Source organism: Taurulus bubalis, assembly GCF_910589615.1.
Source record: "Taurulus bubalis genome assembly, chromosome: 6".
Classification (NCBI taxonomy): domain Eukaryota; kingdom Metazoa; phylum Chordata; class Actinopteri; order Perciformes; family Cottidae; genus Taurulus; species Taurulus bubalis.
The window spans coordinates 1,316,578-1,336,577 of record NC_136594.1 but is presented as its reverse complement, the minus strand read 5'-3'; the positions used below and the strand labels follow the sequence as shown (position 1 = coordinate 1,336,577).

At 47.4% G+C, this 20,000-nt stretch overlaps 1 protein-coding gene across 1 annotated transcript in view; it reads left to right on the top strand.

Annotated features, from left to right (window-relative positions):
- mgat3b (beta-1,4-mannosyl-glycoprotein 4-beta-N-acetylglucosaminyltransferase b) overlaps positions 1-16,557 on the top strand; it is a gene marked incomplete at its 3' end in the record, with an annotated part of 32,104 nt that extends 15,547 nt beyond the window's left edge. The window contains exons 2-5 of the mRNA XM_079219602.1: positions 12,242-12,706; positions 13,513-14,154; positions 15,163-15,445; positions 16,060-16,557. Of these exons, the coding sequence (XP_079075728.1) occupies positions 12,243-12,706; positions 13,513-14,154; positions 15,163-15,445; positions 16,060-16,557 (1,887 nt within the window). The 5' untranslated portion in view covers position 12,242. The remainder of the gene's footprint in view (positions 1-12,241; positions 12,707-13,512; positions 14,155-15,162; positions 15,446-16,059) is intronic.
- Positions 16,558-20,000: the final 3,443 nt, after the last annotated feature.

The following is a 20,000-nucleotide window of genomic DNA, read 5'->3' as shown; positions in this document are numbered from 1 at the left end:
TCTGTCTCTTTAACTTTAAACCTCAACTCGTTCGCTGCCTCAAAGTTCATACTTTGGGTTAAATTAATCTGAACAACTGCAGCAAGCTTCCTCCTGCCGTTAACTATGAATTCATATCGCTCCGGGTCGCGAGAGAAATTATTAAAATAGTAATTACAAAAAGACTGAAATGTGTTTCTTTCTTTCTGCTCGTTTATGAAACTCAACATGGATTCAAAGTGTTTTCTAGAAGCCGAAACCCTCGTGTGAAACACGAGGCTCCGGAAGGAATAGGCTGACAATTATTAAAACGTAACAATATTAGTTATGAATTAATAACCTTCTCTCCCCGTGACATCATGGATGGATATTATTCTTATATGTTATTATTTCCTATTAATGTCTTAATAATGGCCCCGGCTGCTTTTATTATTTTTATGTCAAAATTTGTTTGTTCACAGATTTCAAAACCCCGTTCAGAGTCATTAGTTTGTGTAATTATTGTAAAACACACATTGTGAGCTCCTCGCAGAGCGTTGGGTCGTTAGGTTCGCCGTCCAGTCGAGGGTGAGATGGTGAACAAAACAAACATGGAGGAGTCGACACGTTGAGGCCGTTCCATCTGGAGCCGCACAACGCCGCCGCACAACGCCGCCGCACAGCGCCGCCGCACAACGCCGCCGCACAACGCCGCCGCACAACGCCGCCGCACAGCGCCGCCGCACAACGCCGCCGCACAACGCCGCCGCACAACGCTGCTGCTGCCGCGCTCAAGAACACGAAGCTCAAGTTTGTTCCCGTTTAGTTCTGAGTGCAAACCAGAAGCTCTCGTTTGATGATCGAGAGCAGAAGAGACGGGCCGAGTGTCTCAAAGCTGCAAAGAGACACACACACACACACACACACACACACACACACACACACACACACACACATATGCTCTGACATGTCAATGGCGGTGTCACACTGCACGGCACAATCAGTGAAAACACGACAGGAACACCAATCAGCCGGCGGGAGATGAAAGCCTGCAGACGAGAGACGAGGGAGAAGAAGTGTTCACGCTGCGACTGTGTGTGTGTGTGTGTGTGTGTGTGTGTGTGTGTGTGTGTGTGTGTGTGTGTGTGTGTGTGTGTGTGTCTGGACTTGTTCCGGTCCCATAATAATAATAATTCTTATAAGAATAACATCCTCCGCTCACTGAACAAGTTCTTCTTCTGTCTTCAGGGTGAGAGAGAATGCAGCTTTAACACATGAAGCATAGACTTCTATACAACCAGATGATTCACCCCCTGGTGGACAGGAGAGAGAATGCAGCTTTAACACATGAAGCATAGACTTCTATACAACCAGAGGAGTCGCCCCCTGGTGGTCAGGAGAGAGAATGCAGCTTTAACACATGAAGCATAGACTTCTATACAACCAGAGGAGTCGCCCCCTGGTGGTCAGGAGAGAGAATGCAGCTTCAACACATGAAGCATAGACTTCTATACAACCAGAGGAGTCACCCCCTGGTGGTCAGGAGAGAGAATGCAGCTTTAACACATGAAGCATAGACTTCTATACAACCAGAGGAGTCACCCCCTGGTGGTCAGGAGAGAGAATGCAGCTTTAACACATGAAGCATAGACTTCTATACAACCAGAGGAGTCACCCCCTGGTGGTCAGGAGAGAGAATGCAGCTTTAACACATGAAGCATAGACTTCTATACAACCAGAGGAGTCGCCCCCTGGTGGTCAGGAGAGAGAATGCAGCTTTAACGCTTGAGTTTGCCGTCTGGTTTAAACACCGTTTCCACCAGTCCACCAGAACTCTTTTGCTAGCGTTGGTGCTTTTATTTTGGCGGTCTGAGCTGCCAGAGAGTCTGCATGAAAGCTGCTCTGTCTGCTCAACATGCATTATTGAGAAACAAGACTTGTGTGTGTGCACGTTTCAACGTCCAAGAGCTCCTCTGTCTTCGCGCCTGGTGGGAGAGCAGACAGAGGCCTCCTGTGCTCCTGAAAGATGCTCTGTCTCTCCGTCCAGCTGCTGCGTCCACGTCGTCTCTCCGGCTTTAATTCAGGAATGTGTTGTTCTGGTTTTTTCCGGTTCCAGACGTCTTTGTCCTTCTGACGGGGGGAAAGTTAACCTCGGGACACAATGCGGCGCCTCGCTCATCAACGCGACCTCCTCGCGTCCAGAACAACCTCTCAAATCGCTTCCTGCCTCCTCCATTGTCCGCCTACGCTCGCTGTGATTGGCCTCATTAAGGAAACGCACCTTCCTCCTCGTCTTCCTCCTCGTCTTCGTCGTGACGCCTTTACGGTCAGAGGGATTCTGTGTTTACTTCTAGAGGCTCTTGCTTTCCCGTCTGTTGATTGAAACAGAAGCGATCCAGGAAGTGGAGCTCATTCTGCTCCGATGCCCCAAAACATGTGTTTATTTTGTACGTGAGCGACGCAAAGAGCAGGAAAGGGAATGATCGGCGGCGTGGAGTTTCCTCCTCTCAGGTCATTTTTAATATTTTAAAGGTTTATTAATCCTCTGTTTTAGATTCATGCATTTCCTTTCATCTCGCAGCCTTTTCGGGTTTCTGTTTAATCTCTAAAAGGTCTGCAGGTGTTCGTTCGTGAGATCGTGAAGCTCAAGCTGCCTTTCCTTGTCGTCTCCTCTCGTTTCCTTATTTCCTTTACGTCTCCTCTCGTTTCCATGTCTCCTTTACGTCTCCTCTCACTCGCTTCCTTGTCGTCTCCTCTCTTGCTTCCTTGTCTCCTTGCTGTCTCCTCTCTCTCGTGTCTCTGCTGGAGGCTGAAGTCTCTGTCAGACTGGAGATTTATGTTTTGGTGCTAACGCACCGCTCGCTAACGCACCGCTCGCTAACGCACCGCTCGCTAACGCACCGCTCGCTAACGCACCGCTCGCTAACGCACCGCTCGCTAACCAGCTAAAGATATTTCCCTGGAGAGTCAGCGGGGACCAAAACAATTAAGTGGAATGAATATTGGACTCCAGCTGTTGGCCGGAAGAAAAAAAGCAGCTTGAAATAAATGCACTTTTTTTTTTATCCGTGTTTGCAAAATAAGAATTACATTTAAATTTCCAGACAGACAGATGCCTCAAAAACACGTCCAGATAAAAGAAAGTGCAGTTTTTAAATGCCACTCGCATCAAGAGAGGAGAGAAAGGTTTTTTGGAGACCAGCCCTCTGACATGAGGAGTGACCTCTGAAGGTGTCGGCGGTCCGTCTCCTGCACCGGTTTACTGCTGTGATGTCGCAATCTCAGATCTCAGCTTGACGCTCTGACCTCTGACACCAGGTGACCTCTGACACCAGGTGACCTCTGACACCAGGTGACCTCTGACACCAGGTGACCTCTGACGGCGTTCCTCTGCCCCTGAGATGTGTTTTACTCTGCGTGTTGTTGGCGCTCCATACTGACGGGACATTGAGCTGAAACTCTGCCTGCTGCTGCTCAGCCCTCCTCTCTGGGTTATTATATGACATATAACATATAACATACAACATATAACATACAACGGCACGGAGGTCAAGGACAGAGCCGTTCTTTTTCTCTTCCTCTTTTTTTCTCAACACGGTTTTGCAATTAACTCGCTCCTCGCCCTCTGAGGCCGGTCAGCCAGACCTGAAAGCTGAGAAAATAGAAAAAGAAAAAAAAAAGCCCTTCAACCGGCTGCCTATAGTGTGGTGATGCTTCCATGGCAACGCGGCAGGAAGTGGATCTGCGGCGTCATCGTCGGTGGTGAATTGCACCAGCGCTGTGTGTGAAATCTTTATCTGAGTTTTACAAACTCTTCTTCTTCTGGTTGATTCTTCACGCCGTGTGAGTCTGAGCGCTGTGCCGGAGTCACGCTATGAGCGCCGAGGCCTCGGGACGTTCACTGGACTCCAGAGAGGTGAGTGGCCTCAAAGTCCGGCAGCAGATGTCTTTTTATTCTCAGACGGGTCGCGGAGAGGTTACAGGAGGGTTTATTTTTAGCCACAGGGGGTGGATCCAATCATGGATCGTGGAAAAAGAGGAGCGAACTCATATTTCTATTTCATGGCCCTTTATTAATTCTGGGACCTGCATCACGTTGTTTGCTTCCTGCTAAAGTTAACTTCCTAAATGTCAAGAGAATGCGGTGCGACGGCCGGCAGCGATTGTTCCTTCAGACGTGTGCTCGCTCGCAGCGGGAGCCGACGCCTTCTGAATCTCCCAGCATGCACGGCGCCTCGCTGAACTGCGCCTTGCAACCGCTAAGTGACGGGCCGTGTGATCGCAGCTGGCAACCGGACTCGTTACAAGTCTTGACGACGGTGAGGCCGTCGGAGGAAAAATAAATCTGCCTGTGTGTGTGTGTGTGTGTGTGTGTGTGTGTGTGTGTGTGTGTGTGTGTGTGTGTGTGTGTGTGTGTGTGTCAGGAGGGCAGGCAGGTCTGAATGTGCTCTCTCTTCGGGGTCGTGTGAGGTGAGTCAACAGATGGATCTTGGAGGCGAGCAGCAGACTGAATATGATCACTCATACGCTGACTATGATCACTCATACGCTGACTATGATCACTCATACGCTGACTATGATCACTCATACGCTGACTATGATCACTCATACGTTGATATGTCTCTCTGATGAAGACGTTCATGAGACTTCTCAAAGCTGCAGACTAGAAGCCTTTAATGAAAAGAGGTGCAGGTGCTTTAAAAAGCCAAAATAACAACGAGCTCAATACAACTAAGATTTACATTTATAGTTAGATGGCGACCTCTAGTGGCTGAAGCAAACGTAGCATTATTTTAACTAACGTAAAGTACTTAACTTGCATCGCATATGTAAAGTACTTAACTTGCATCGCATCACATATGTAAAGTACTTAACTTGCATCACATATGTAAAGTACTTAACTTGCATCACATATGTAAAGTACTTAACTTGCATCACATATGTAAAGTACTTAACTTGAATCACATATGTAAGGTACTTAACTTGCATCGCATCACATATGTAAAGTACTTAACTTGCATCACATATGTAAAGTACTTAACTTGCATCACATATGTAAAGTACTTAACTTGCATCACATATGTAAAGTACTTAACTTGCATCACATATGTAAAGTACTTAACTTGCATCACATATGTAAAGTACTTAACTTGAATCACATATGTAAAGTACTTAACTTGCATCGCATCACATATGTAAAGTACTTAACTTGCATCACATATGTAAAGTACTTAACTTGAATCACATATGTAAGGTACTTAACTTGCATCGCATATGTAAGGTACTTAACTTGCATCACATATGTAAGGTACTTAACTTGCATCGCATATGTAAAGTACTTAACTTGCATCACATATGTAAAGTACTTTACTTGCATCGCATCACATATGTAAAGTACTTAACTTGCATCACATATGTAAAGTACTTTACTTGCATCGCATCACATATGTAAAGTACTTAACTTGCATCACATATGTAAAGTACTTAACTTGCATCACATATGTAAAGTACTTAACTTGAATCACATATGTAAGGTACTTAACTTGCATCGCATATGTAAGGTACTTAACTTGCATCACATATGTAAGGTACTTAACTTGCATTACATATGTAAAGTACTTAACTTGCATCACGTATGTAAAGTACTTAACTTGCATCACATATGTAAAGTACTTAACTTGAATCACATATGTAAGGTACTTAACTTGCATCACATATGTAAAGTACTTAACTTGAATCACATATGTAAGGTACTTAACTTGCATCACATATGTAAAGTACTTTACTTGCATCGCATCACATATGTAAAGTACTTAACTTGCATCACATATGTAAAGTACTTAACTTGCATCACATATGTAAAGTACTTAACTTGAATCACATATGTAAGGTACTTAACTTGCATTACATATGTAAAGTACTTAACTTGCATCACGTATGTAAGGTACTTAACTTGCATCACATATGTAAAGTACTTAACTTGAATCACATATGTAAGGTACTTAACTTGCATCGCATATGTAAGGTACTTAACTTGCATCACATATGTAAGGTACTTAACTTGCATCACATATGTAAGGTACTTAACTTGCATCACATATGTAAAGTACTTAACTTGAATCACATATGTAAGGTACTTAACTTGCATCGCATATGTAAGGTACTTAACTTGCATCACATATGTAAGGTACTTAACTTGCATCACATATGTAAAGTACTTAACTTGAATCACATATGTAAGGTACTTAACTTGCATCGCATATGTAAGGTACTTAACTTGCATCACATATGTAAGGTACTTAACTTGCATCACATATGTAAAGTACTTAACTTGAATCACATATGTAAGGTACTTAACTTGCATCGCATATGTAAGGTACTTAACTTGCATCACATATGTAAGGTACTTAACTTGCATTACATATGTAAAGTACTTAACTTGCATCACGTATGTAAAGTACTTAACTTGCATCACATATGTAAAGTACTTAACTTGCATCACATATGTAAAGTACTTAACTTGCATCACATATGTAAAGTACTTAACTTGCATCACATATGTAAAGTACTTAACTTGCATCACATATGTAAAGTACTTAACTTGCATCACATATGTAAAGTACTTAACTTGCATCACATATGTAAGGTACTTAACTTGCATCACATATGTAAAGTACTTAACTTGCATCACATATGTAAGGTACTTAACTTGCATCACATATGTAAAGTACTTAACTTGCATCACATATGTAAAGTACTTAACTTGCATCACATATGTAAAGTACTTAACTTGCATCGCATATGTAAAGTACTTAACTTGCATCACATATGTAAAGTACTTAACTTGCATCACATATGTAAAGTACTTAACTTGCATCGCATATGTAAAGTACTTAACTTGCATCACATATGTAAAGTACTTAACTTGCATCACATATGTAAAGTACTTAACTTGCATCACATATGTAAAGTACTTAACTTGCGTCGCATATGTAAAGTACTTAACTTGCATCACGTATGTAAAGTACTTAACTTGCATCACATATGTAAAGTACTTAACTTGCATCACGTATGTAAAGTACTTAACTTTCATCATATCACGTATGTAAAGTACCATTACACGTGCTGCTTGTGTGTGTGTGTGTGTGTGTGTGTGTGTGTGTGTGTGTGTGTGTGTGTGTGTGTGTGTGTGCATGGCCCTCCACCTTCACTTCCTCTGCCTCCATCTTTGTATTTCCTCTCTCTCGCTGTGTTTAGTGAACTCTTCATACTGTGATGAGAGCCGGCAGATAAACCCCTCAGACGGATCTTACTCGCATTAAGGTTGTAGCAACTCGATTAACCCAGATGGATTACTCAAATTCCTCTTGGCACCTGTACAGCTCTGTGATCTGCTACTCTGAAATATGAAATATGAAATGGCTCGCAGCCACGTCGAAGAATCGGCTTTAATGTTTGAGCTAACTGGAACAAGAAAAGCACAAATGTTAACCTGCAGGCCTGAACACGATCATGTTTTAGAGACATCCAGTTTATATTGCAGCCAATAAGGAACAAGCAGAATACACATTGACTCCTCTGGTTGTATAGAAGTATATGCTTCATGTGTTAAAGCTGCATTCTCTCTCCTGACCACCAGGGGGCGACTCCTCTGGTTGTATAGAAGTCTATATAAAGGACTCTACTTGATTCATTCCCTCATAAACATTGTAAACATGAGTTTATGTCATGGCAGTTTGAAACCAGAGACGTATACAGCGTCAGTCCATATATGGTCACGTCCTGTTCTCTGGCCATAATCCAAGATGGAAACTTTGTTTTGCCTTGAAACCGACCGAACGTTTCATCTCTCTACCTTTCTCTCTCTCTCTCTCTCTACCTCTCTCTCTCTCTACCTTTCTCTCTCTCTCTCTCTCTCTCTCTCTCTACCTCTCTCTCTCTACCTTTCTCTCTCTCTCTCTCTCTCTCTACCTCTCTCTCTCTCTACCTTTCTCTCTCTCTCTCTCTCTCTACCTCTCTCTCTCTCTACCTTTCTCTCTCTCTCTCTCTACCTTTCTCTCTCTCTCTACCTCTCTCTCTCTCTACCTTTCTCTCTCTCTCTACCTCTCTCTCTCTCCCTCACATCCTCCCTTTGTCCACACCCCTCTTTTCTGCCTCGAGCTGTTTCTCTCTCACATTTCCACTCCCCGCATTCCTCTCTCTAATCACCCCTCTTCTCTTCTCTTCTCTTCTCTTCTCTTCTCTTCTCTTCTCTTCTCTCCGATCTCCCTCCATCCACCCGTAATTAAAACCAGTTGGCTGACTGGTTTTCTGCGTCCGGGGTCGTATCGGAGCTCCTGTTGGTCCGAGGGGTCGAGACCCAGCGACCACTCGGACGCTTCAAACCCGACCGCTTCCTGTCCCGCCCTCGCGGGTCGTGACCCTGAGCTCTCAGACATCACGCCTTACAGGGTTCTACGTCATGGAGAACCTGGAAAAGTCATGGACTTTTAAAATGGTTATTTCCAGGCCTGGAAAAGTCCTTGAAAAAAGTCATGTAAATGTGTTATATTCATGTGTTCATGTAAATGTGTTATATTCATGTGTTCATGACGTTCATTTACGCTGAGTTTGAAGTAATGAATATGCTTTTAAAAGAAAGACTCAAAATATAAGCAGGCATACATACAGGCATCTATATAAATGTTTATTCTTTTAATCAAACTATTGTCTCATTCATTTGAGTCATTTAAGGTTTACTGTATGCTTTGTATTCTCATTGTTAGTTTAAATACTACATTTACTCACTTTTTACTGTTTACACCCAGATTTCACTAAATGTTTGTATTGGACATTTGGTTTAAAGTCATGAAAAAGTTATGGATCCATTGGTCAGAATGTGATGAACCCTGATCTTAATGTGAAGACCATGTCGCTTGACTCCGGCCCAAATGGACCTTTTGTAAATGGCTTCCTGTTTCCGTAATAGCAGCTCACAATAGGAGAGTCAGTGAAACCTGAGTGTTTCCGTGGGCGTTGACCCACTTTAGATAATCCTCAGCCTCCTCTGAAGGGAGTCGGCTGGTTTCATGGCCGCGTTGCTCAGGATGAAAGTGAGTCATGTTGGAGGACACGTGACTAAACATGTCTGTTGTTTAGGCGTGGATGTACACGTGACTAAACATGTCTGTTGTTTAGGCGTGGATGTACACGTGACTAAACATGTCTGTTGTTTAGGCGTGGATGTACACGTGACGTGCGTCTCATGACTTCACAAACGACGACTGTTGCAGGACGAGTCCAACAAACTGGACTTCAACAGAAGAGCAGTTTGTGGTTTGGTTGTCTGAACCAACTGTTGGTTCAGAAGGACGCGACTAATAGGTGTTTTAATGACCCGTGTTGTGGCTCAAGAAGAAGAACACGCATCATACACACACACATACACACACACATACACACACACATACACACAGACACACACACACACAGACACGCAAAAGTAGTGACTTCAATACTTCAGGAACAAACAGAAGCAGCAAACAATGCGAATATGAGGGGGCGTGGCATAGAGAGGAGGATGGATGTGAGGGGGTGTGGCATAGAGAGGATAGATGTGAGGGGGCGTGGCATAGAGAGGAGGATGGATGTGAAGGGGCGTGGCATAGAGAGGATAGATGTGAGGGGGCGTGGCATAGAGAGGAGGATGGATGTGAGGGGGCGTGGTATATAGAGGATGGATGTGAGGGGGCGTGGCATATGAAGGATGGATGTGTGGGGGCGTGGCATAGAGAGGATGGATGTGAGGGGGCGTGGCATAGAGAGGATAGATGTGAGGGGGCGTGGCATAGAGAGGAGGATGGATGTGAGGGGACGTGGCATAGAGAGTATAGATGTGAGGGGGCGTGGCATAGAGAGGATGGATGTGAGGGGACGTGGCATAGAGAGGATGGATGTGAGGGGGCGTGGCATAGAGAGGATAGATGTGAGGGGGCGTGGCATAGAGAGGAGGATGGATGTGAGGGGACGTGGCATAGAGAGTATAGATGTGAGGGGGCGTGGCATAGAGAGGATGGATGTGAGGGGACGTGGCATAGAGAGGATGGATGTGAGGGGGCGTGGCATAGAGAGTATAGATGTGAGGCGGCGTGGCATAGAGAGGATGGATGTGAGGGGGCGTGGCATAGAGAGGATGGATGTGAGGGGGCGTGGCATGGAGAGTATAGATGTGAGGGGGCGTGGCATAGAGAGGATGGATGTGAGGGGGCGTGGCATGGAGGGTATAGATGTGAGGGGGCGTGGCATAGAGAGGAGGATGTGAAGTATTTTTTTTCTACGTTTTGTTTACTACATATTTTGCTATGCTATGCTAAATAAAATGAAGAAACAGATGTAAACAGGTGGACAGGAACTCTTCTCCTTCAGTGCAGAGCGAACAGGAGGAACGAGGGAAACTGAGCTGAAATATAGATGAGGTCTGAGGAATGGAGGCACTTCACCAGCTTTCTCCATCCTCCCACCTCAATGCATGCCCTCTCACACACATACACACGCACGCACGCACACACACACACACACACACACACACACACACACATACACACACACCCCGTGCCTGCATTATTGAAACCCACTTAGCGCGCTGACTTTCTCCCGACTCTGACTCACCGGAGCGGTGACCTTAGAGCCCGGAGGAGGAGCTGGACTCTGGTTGTGCTCTGCAGCTTTTTTGTCACAGTTCAGAAAGACATACTGTAACTCTGGTCCAACAAATGGCAGATGTGGTCTGAGGTACACGTGTTCACATACCTGTATGTGGTCTGAGGTACACCTGTTCACATACCTGTATGTGGTCTGAGGTACACCTGTTCACATACCTGTATGTGGTCTGGGGTACACCTGTTCACATACCTGTATGTGGTCTGAGGTACACCTGTTCACATACCTGTATGTGGTCTGAGGTACACGTGTTCACATACCTGTATGTGGTCTGAGGTACACGTGTTCACATACCTGTATGTGGTCTGGGGCACACCTGCTCACATACCTGTATGTGGTCTGGGGCACACCTGCTCACATACCTGTATGTGGTCTGGGGCACACCTGTTCACATACCTGTATGTGGTCTGGGGTACACCTGTTCACATACCTGTATGTGGTCTGGGGCACACCTGCTCACATACCTGTATGTGGTCTGGGGCACACCTGCTCACATACCTGTATGTGGTCTGGGGCCCACCTGCTCACATACCTTTAAATGTTCTTCCCTCTGCGTCGATCTTTCTCTTCTTGGACATTTTGGGATTATTTGTCGATCATTTTCAAATTACTCACTTGTCTTTAGTTAAATGCCGATATGGAAACACTGCTTTCTCGCGGTAGGATGCCGTTCATTCCCGGGTGACGACATCAACATGCATTGTGGGAGATGTAGTCTATGGTGACTGTACACTGTAAAGCAGCATAGGCTATAATTCGCCGTCTTGGGAAGAGATTTCACATTTCAGTTAGTTTCAGCTTCATGCCGTTCATCAAATCAGAGGTTAAGGTTTTTAAATGGATGCTGGGAAGAATGTGTTCATGTTAGGTTTAATAAAGATGGTTAAATACTTAGCTATGTTTAATAAAGATGGTTAAATAATCTCTCTCTCACTGGAAAACATCAAAAGCACTTATTGCTTTTGTATAAAGTCAATCAATTGCTGGTCTTTAACATACATATTTAAGGTAAGGTTTAAAGGTATCTTAAAAAAACATATTTTCATAGCCTTATTGTAACATGTATTCTTTCCAGTAGCAGCTCAAAACTATAAAAAATATAATTTACAGTTTTTTAATAAAGTAATTCAGCCTATTGGTTCGGCCCTCCACAACGGCTAACAGGGCGGCTAACAGGGCGGCTAACAGGGCGGCTAACAGGGCGGCTAACAGGGCGGCTAGCAGAGGACAAACAGTACAATCCAACAAGGGGACAGGAGACAAACAGGGTTTAAATACAAGAGGAAGGTAACGAGGCACAGGTGGAAACCAATGAGGGCAGCACAGGTGAAGGGAATACACACTCAGGGAACAGGGCAGATAATCGCGGACAATCACAGGGGCAGGAAGTGCAGGAACACACAATAAAACAGGACACCAAACAAACCAACATCATAACAACAGTACCGTGTCCTCTCCACTCTAGACCCCTAGGGGACCCAGAGTTTCTGCATCGTGTGGTTCGCCCCGCAGAGAGCGAGCTGAACAATGAAGTGCTCTGACGTTGTGTTCCTCTGTGTTTCTTGGCTCCTCCCCCTCGCTGCAGGATGAAAATGCGGCGGCACCGAGTGTTCTTGCTGTGCACGGTGGGCCTGTGCGTCATCTCCTTCCTCCACTACTACAAGGCCCTCCACTACGTCTCCCTGCTGCGCGAGCTGTCCGCCCCCTACCCCAACATCAAGTCCTTCATCATGGTGTCCGGCTACTTCTGGAGGGAGAAGGGCGGGGGGGCCACCCCGCTCAGCCCCGCCTCCCCCGAAGAGGCCCCTCCCCTTCCGGTCCTCCATCCGTCGGACACCAAGGGTCGGGCCGAGGGAGGAGAGGGAGGGGGAGAGGGAGGGGGAGAGGGAGTAGGAGGGATGGCGGGGGGCATCGTCGGCAGCGCCGGGCTGGAGGTGAGGTCGAGGGAGGAGCCGGCGCCTCCTCACCCCTGGGAGAAACCGGAGGAGAACCAGCGGGGCGGCGCTCCGGATGAGGTGAGCATGGAACATTCCCAGTATCTCGGCCGCCTGTGATCATACCTCCTACCTCTTACCTCCTACCTCATACCTCCTATCTCCTACCTCTTACCTTATACCTCCTACATCCTACATAATACCTCATACCTCCTACCTCATACCTCATACCTCCTATCTCCTACCTCCTACCTTCTACATCCTACATCATACCTCAAACCTCCTACATACTACATCATACATCTTACATCCTACCTCCTACCTCATACATCATACCTCATACATCGAACCTTATACCTCCTACCTTGTACCTTGTACCTTCCACCTCATAGATCATACCTCATACCTCGTACCTTGTACCTCCTACCTCATACCTCCTATATCCTACCTCCTACCTCATACCTCCTACCTCATACCTCATACATCCTACCTCATACCTTGTACCTCATACCTCTTAGCACCCACCTTGTACCTCCTACCTCATACCTCCTACCTTGTATCTCATACCTTGTACTTCTTACCTCCTACCTCATACCTCCTACCTTTACCTCATACCTCCTACCTTGTATCTCGTACCTTGTACTTCGTACCTCCTACCTTGTATCTCGTACCTTGTACTTTTTACCTCCTACCTCATACATCCTACCTTTACCTCCTACCTCATACCTCCTACCTTGTATCTCGTACCTTGTACTTCTTACCTCCTACCTCATACCTCCTACCTTTACCTCCTACCTCATACCTCCTACCTTGTATCTCGTACCTTGTACTTCATACCTCCTGCTTGGGATCGACGTGTTCGGCTCATCTCACAGGAACGCTAACGGTCCTTCCTCCTTCTCTGTCGCTCTCCTCAGGTCAGAAACCCCAGCCGGCTGGCCCAGCCCGCGGGGCCCAACCCCCCGGTGGCTCCGCTGGTGCACCTGTACGAGCACCTGGACGCGTTGCACAAGCACCCGCTACCCGACCCCTTGGAGTCCATGGGAGACCTCCACACACGCCAGCACCAGCTCCCAGAGGACCGGACGCCGTACTTTGTGCGGACCAAAGCGGGAGCCCTGTGTTTCAGGCAGGGCACGGAGGTGGCCACCCAAAAGGAGTACTCGGGGAAACTAGGGGGCCCGGTGGCTAACGGAGGAGCGGACGGCGCTCGAGCCGCCGGGCAAAGGAAACCCCTGGAGGTCCAGCAGCAGCAGACCTCCATCGCCCCTAAGGCCAAGGCCCGGGCCCGGGGCGGCGGCGGAAAGCGGCTGGTGAAGTGCGTGTGCCGGCCGGGTTGGCACGGGCCGTACTGCGGGGTGCCCACCATGGTGTACCACTCCAACCTGCCCACCAAGGAGCGGCTCACGCCCAGAGAAACCCCGCGGAGGGTCATCAACGCCATCAACGTCAACCACGAGTTTGACCTGCTGCACGTGCGCTTTCACGAGCTCGCTCAGGCGGTGGACGTCTTCCTCATTTGTGAATCCAACTTCACCGCTTATGGAGAGAGGCGACCTCTGAGGTAAGACTGGGATTAAAGGGTATAGATATTATATTGCATCTTTATTAAAGATAACTAAGTATTTCACCATCTTTATTATTATATATGTATTAGTTTCCTGTGAAACTGAAGTTTATTTTGAAGGACTGTCTTCATGTACTGAATGACATGAGTACCTTTAAGCAGGATCATCAAGTCTTATAAAGATGCATTTGTGTATTTTAGGTCACTGGAGAATCCCCCATTCATGCTCCATATTTCATATTCATGAAAATTGCTCACAATCCCGAGTCTTTTCTGCCAAGTAGTAACAGTTTACGGCTGTAAACACAGAGGTTTTCATTAGAACATCACTCCTACCTCCTACCTCCTACTTCCTACCTCGTATCTCATATCAGCAGGTTTTTTTAGGGTTCAAGGTCAATTTTGTGCACCAGCGAGTTGCAGACTGGCGCTTAACGTTAACGTTTTACACCAAAAGACATCTGTATGGTTTCTCTTTTTTTCTTTCAGTCCAACACGTTCCACTTTTTTTACTTTTGAAGAATGCTGAAGGCAGATTATTTCAAATGTTTTGAAACATGCATTTCATTCTTTTACACTCTCCTCCTTCACCACCTTTTGCAGGTCAAGCATTGGAATCACGTGAAAATCACGTTATTTATAAAAACCCTGTTTAAGTACGATTTAAGATCTGTGTGCAGTGCATTGCTCAAGAGCTCTCAGTGCACTCTCAGACGGATCACACTCAAATGTGTATTCTCACTTATTTCGGCCGTTTTAAAGCTGGGATGCTGGTTAACTTTGTTTTTATTGTTGTCATCGCTCTTGTTTATATTGTTGTTGCTTATATTGTTTGTTTTTACAATGTAAAGTGCCTTTGAGTACCTTCTAAAGCGCTACACAAATTAAACGTACTATTATTATTGTAAAATATGGAAAAGAATGGAAACCAATAGCAGTTAAAAAGTATCTGTGATGCCACAAGCTCATGCAATCCCCTAAACGACATTTCCGTCACTCCCCCAGTTTCCTGCGGCTCCTCCTCAACGGTACGTACGACTACGTCCGTCACAAGATCCTCTACGTGTTTCTCGACCACTTCCCGGACGGCGGCCGGCAGGACGGCTGGATCGCCGACGACTACTTGCGGACCTACTTGACGCACAACGGCCTGTCCCGGGTGGCCGGCGTCCGACCGGACGACGTCTTCGTCATCAACGACGCGGACGAGATCCCGGCGCGTGAGGGCCTCCTCTTCCTCAAGCTGTTCGACGGCTGGACGGAGCCCTTCGCCATCCACATGCGCAAGGTAGCGGCTCGCTTTAGCGTGACCGTTGGTTGGAAAGGTTTCTTTTGTAAATTGTGTTTATTCTCAAGCAGAGAGGACTTCTCCCCACCCCCTCCAACACATAACTAATCGCACTGCTTTAATTGTCAAAAAGCACATTACAGTATTAATAGCTCAAGTATACACAAAAGTAGAAATGGTGTAGGAGGGTATTACAGACAAACACTCAACAAAGTCAGACTGTTTGTGTCCTTGCTCCTCAGTGGTGGAATGAGCTCCCCATTGACATCAGGACAGCAGGAAGTCTCGACATCTTCCGTCACAAACTAAAAAATAAAAACATCCAAGGCCACAGAAATGGGTTATGAATCTAATGAGAGCGTCTTCAATTCACCAAAGTATCGTATGATCGGACCCCAAGGAGATTTTAATTTCTCAGAACTTGAAAAAGACCACCAGGTCCTTTAACCACATGGAGGTGACTTCCAGTCCAATAGGATTCTCCTTCGTGCCAAGAGGGTTGAGAAAGCAATTATGTTTTTGTGTTTCTTCATTAAAGTCTGACCTCCACTCCCCTGAACACCAAAGATGCCCGTTGGAAAGGTTTCTGTGAGTAATTCTGTTTTCCCCTCCAGTCTCTGTACGGGTTCTTCTGGAAGCAGTTCGGCTCCCTGGAGGTGGTGTCCGGCTGCACGGTGGGGATGCTGCACGGCGTCTACGACGGCGACGGCATCAAGCTGCGGCGCCGCGAGTACTACACCATGCCGGGCTTCCGCAAGTACGAGAACGACACGGGCCACATCCTGGTGCAGTGGTCGGTGGGCAGCCCCTTCCACTTCGCCGGGTGGCACTGCTCCTGGTGCTTCACGCCCGCCGGCATCTACTTCAAGCTGGTGTCGGCTCAGAACGGGGACTTCCCGCGCTGGGGCGACTACGAGGACAAGCGCGACCTCAACTACATCCGCGACCTGATCCGGACGGGCGGCTGGTTCGACGGCTCGCTGCAGGAGTACCCGCCCGTGGACCCCAAAGAGCACATGTACGCCCCCAGGTACATGCTGGAGCACCAGGACCGGTACCGCTACCTCCTGGAGAACCCTTACAGCAGAGGGCCCAGACTGAGCGAGGGCTAAGCGGCCCGGAGCGCCGAGCGGTACCGAACTATGCCTCCCGCTGGAGCCAGACCCCGCGGGTCTGACGCTGCAGGGACAACTTCATTTTGGGGGTAAAAAAAAAAAGGGAACACTGTCATTGAGAGGATGCAACCACTGGATAAACTAAATCATAGATTTTCCTCATTCCTCCCTTTTTTGGGGGGGAGGAGCCTAGCGATCTCACTTTGTTGTCACCCTCTTCTCTCTTCCTTCACCCGAAGCCGATTTCTTCTGAGAGAAAGCGGGTCTTGGAGGTAAAGAGGGGGACGCTTGGAGACGAGAAACGTGGAAACAAAGAGGTTTTTTTTTCTTCTTCTGTCTGTGTTTACTAAAGCTTAAAGGGACCGGCTGGTGCTCCCACTCTCTTCCTGTCTTCCTGTCGTACTCTGGACCTCCTTCCGGAAACAAGACATTCTCGGGTCTCAGTAGAAAAGTATAACTCCTGTGAAGCCCACAGCCAAACGAAATGGAACGGTGCCGCAACCCATTCACGCTGCAGCTTCAGCCCCGGTGTTCGTGTGCGGCCGGTCTTTGTGTCATTGGGTTGTTTTGGGGAGGGGGGGAGAGAGAGAGAGAGAGACAGAGAGAGAGAGAGAGAGAAAGGAGGGTGACGAGGGAGGACGGGAGCGGTGATGGAAGGGAGGAGAAAAGAAGGAGAAAAGGAGGCTCCCTCGACGCTCCCGTCGTCCTCCCTTAGCGTCTGCTGACGCACGAGTGGTTGCAGGGATGAATGTGTGTGTGTGTGTGTGTGTGTGTGTGTGTGTGTGTGTGTCATCACGCCCCGGTCCAGTCGATGAGACCTCGCCGTTATTGTGTTGTCGTCGACGATGAACAATGGAGCCCCTCTTCGGGGAGAGAGGTCTCCCTTTTCGTTTCTCCGTCTCTCCGTCAGCTGATATGATTTTTGTTTCCGTGGAAACTAAAGTGTGCGAGAGGCGGGACGGCTGCCGTCGGGACGGGTGGGCGGCTCACATCAGCCGAGGAGCCGCAGTGTTCAAACCAGGTCAACGCCGCCCGCGAGTCTCCTGTGACGACTCCGAGCTCTCCCCGGCGTCTCTTTCCCGTTCCCTTTCTTTCTGGTGTGTGTGGTGTTGGTTTCTTGTAATCCTCCTTGTGAACAAGGCTCATGCTGTCTCCCTGCGCTGCAGATCTTCTTCTTCTTCTTCTTCTTCTTCTTCTTCTTCTTCTTCTTCTTCTTCTTCTTCTTCTTCCCCGTGTCCCCCGGAGCCGCTCATCGCTCGCGGCCTCCGGGGAAGTGGAGACGTGTCCGGTTGTAACGCCGGAGGTCTGGATCGGGTTTCCCCTCAGAGACGCTCTCTAGTGGCCCCTTTAGGAGGCGTGGCCTCTTTAGGAGGCGTGGCCACTAGCGGTCGGTCTATTGATTAACTGAACGTGATTATTTCGCTAAATAGTCACTAAAGAAAACAAACAAAGTGCAGAACATTTAAAACCAGCTTTTTGATGAGTCATCTTTGTTCAGAGCGTCATTTGTGACCCCGCCCCCTCACAACGACCTTTCTAGGTCAAGGTCAAGGTCACTGTCTGACCCCGACCATCTGGCCTGAAGCTCCGCCCCCAGCTCGCTATCACTAAGTTCATGTTTTGCCCAAAATGGCAGCAAATTCAACGCTGCATGTCTTAAAAGTAAAAGAAGCACACACGTCGTCTCTGACACACACACACACACACACACACACACACTCTGGGTGTGTATCATGGGTGGATTCGTAGCAGCAGAGTTGTGATGCTGAGGAGCAGTTAGTCAAACAGGAAGCTGCATCCAGCATCTGCGTGGTCTGAGCTCTTGGTTGTTGTTTACCTCGTCTGCATCGGAGCCTCGGTCCCGGAGGCAGGAGTTTGATGCTGCAGCTTCATGTCTGTGGCAGAGCGACGGCTCTTTTTGTCTCCACCTGTTTCACTTTGCTCAAACGTGTCCCTGAGCGGGACGAGGAAGCGCCGCCTCCTCCCTCCTCGTTGAGGCCGTTCGCTGTCTGCGAGCTGGCGGCGCGGGGGTGTCGGTGCCGCGGCTGCTGCCCGATGGCTGCAGCTGTTTGGGGGTTTTGGTGTTGGAGCCGAGAGCCGAGAGCCAAAAGCTCTCCATCCGACCCCCAGAGGGGCCGCAGAGACACGAGCTGGAAATAGGATTCGACATCATCCGACCAGACGACCACAATGCTGCATTTGATTCGATTTTTTTTCACGCCTGCTAATTTGATTTACTGCCTTTTTAAACTACGCTTATGATTGATAGTGACTGATGGAACAAAGAGGAAACAGGTGCTGGCATTTAGAGGGGAAGTAAGCAAGTGGAGTGTTAATATATGAAATCAGGCAGTTCTCCAAAATATATGTGCACCATTTTAGTTTGAATCACATCGTTTTAATCTGCTTTTTGGGTGTCGATTTTGGTGCTCTCCTGACCACCAGAGGGCGACTCCTCTGGTTGTATAGAAGTCTATGCTTCATGTGTTGAAGCTGCATTCTCTCTCCTGACCACCAGAGGGCGACTCCTCTGGTTGTATAGAAGTCTATGCTTCATGTGTTGAAGCTGCATTCTCTCTCCTGACCACAAGGGGGCGACTCCTCTGGTTGTATAGAAGTCTATGCTTCATGTGTTAAAGCTGCATTCTCTCTCCTGACCACCAGGGGGCGACTCCTCTGGTTGTATAGAAGTCTATGCTCTTTTTTCAGCCAATCGTCATCTTATAAGACGGGGCGAGGGAGTATTTGTTTTGAACCAGACTGAAACTCTGCACATCTGGCGATCAGGGTGTGTGTTTGCATATCTACATGTATGCTATGCACTTCTGAAATCGTGTGTGCGTGACAGACGGTGACTCGTGCCAGATAAGCGTGTCTGAGCCCGCTGAAAGACGTTATCGCCAATGTCTTAGATTCTCAACAGCCTGAGGTCATGGAGGCAGCCGGCCAATGGGCTGAGAGCTGAGGGGGCGAGGAATCACACAACAGGAAACCTCTCTTGAAAGTGGAGGACGTGAGTCCTGGAGAAAGGTTCAGCATTCAGTTCATCGTCGCATTAATTTGCTTTCTGCATATATTCTATGCGTAGATCATCGGTGTAGTTTATTTCTGCACATGTTGGACTTTGATCCTGCATTTCCCACAATGCAACTGAGTGGCATCTTTTTTCTTTGCACCTCCTCTCCTGGGTGTTGAGTGACGGTGCCGCTAGTTTATAACCGCGGCTCTTTTGTTGCACATTCTACCACTATGACATCACTATGACATCACGATGACATCACTATGGCATCGCAATGACATCACAATGACATCGCGATGACATCACAACGACATCACGACGACATCACGATGACATCACGATGACATCACTATGACATCACAATTACTTCACTATTACATCACGATGACATTGTGATGTCATCACTATGACATTGCAATGA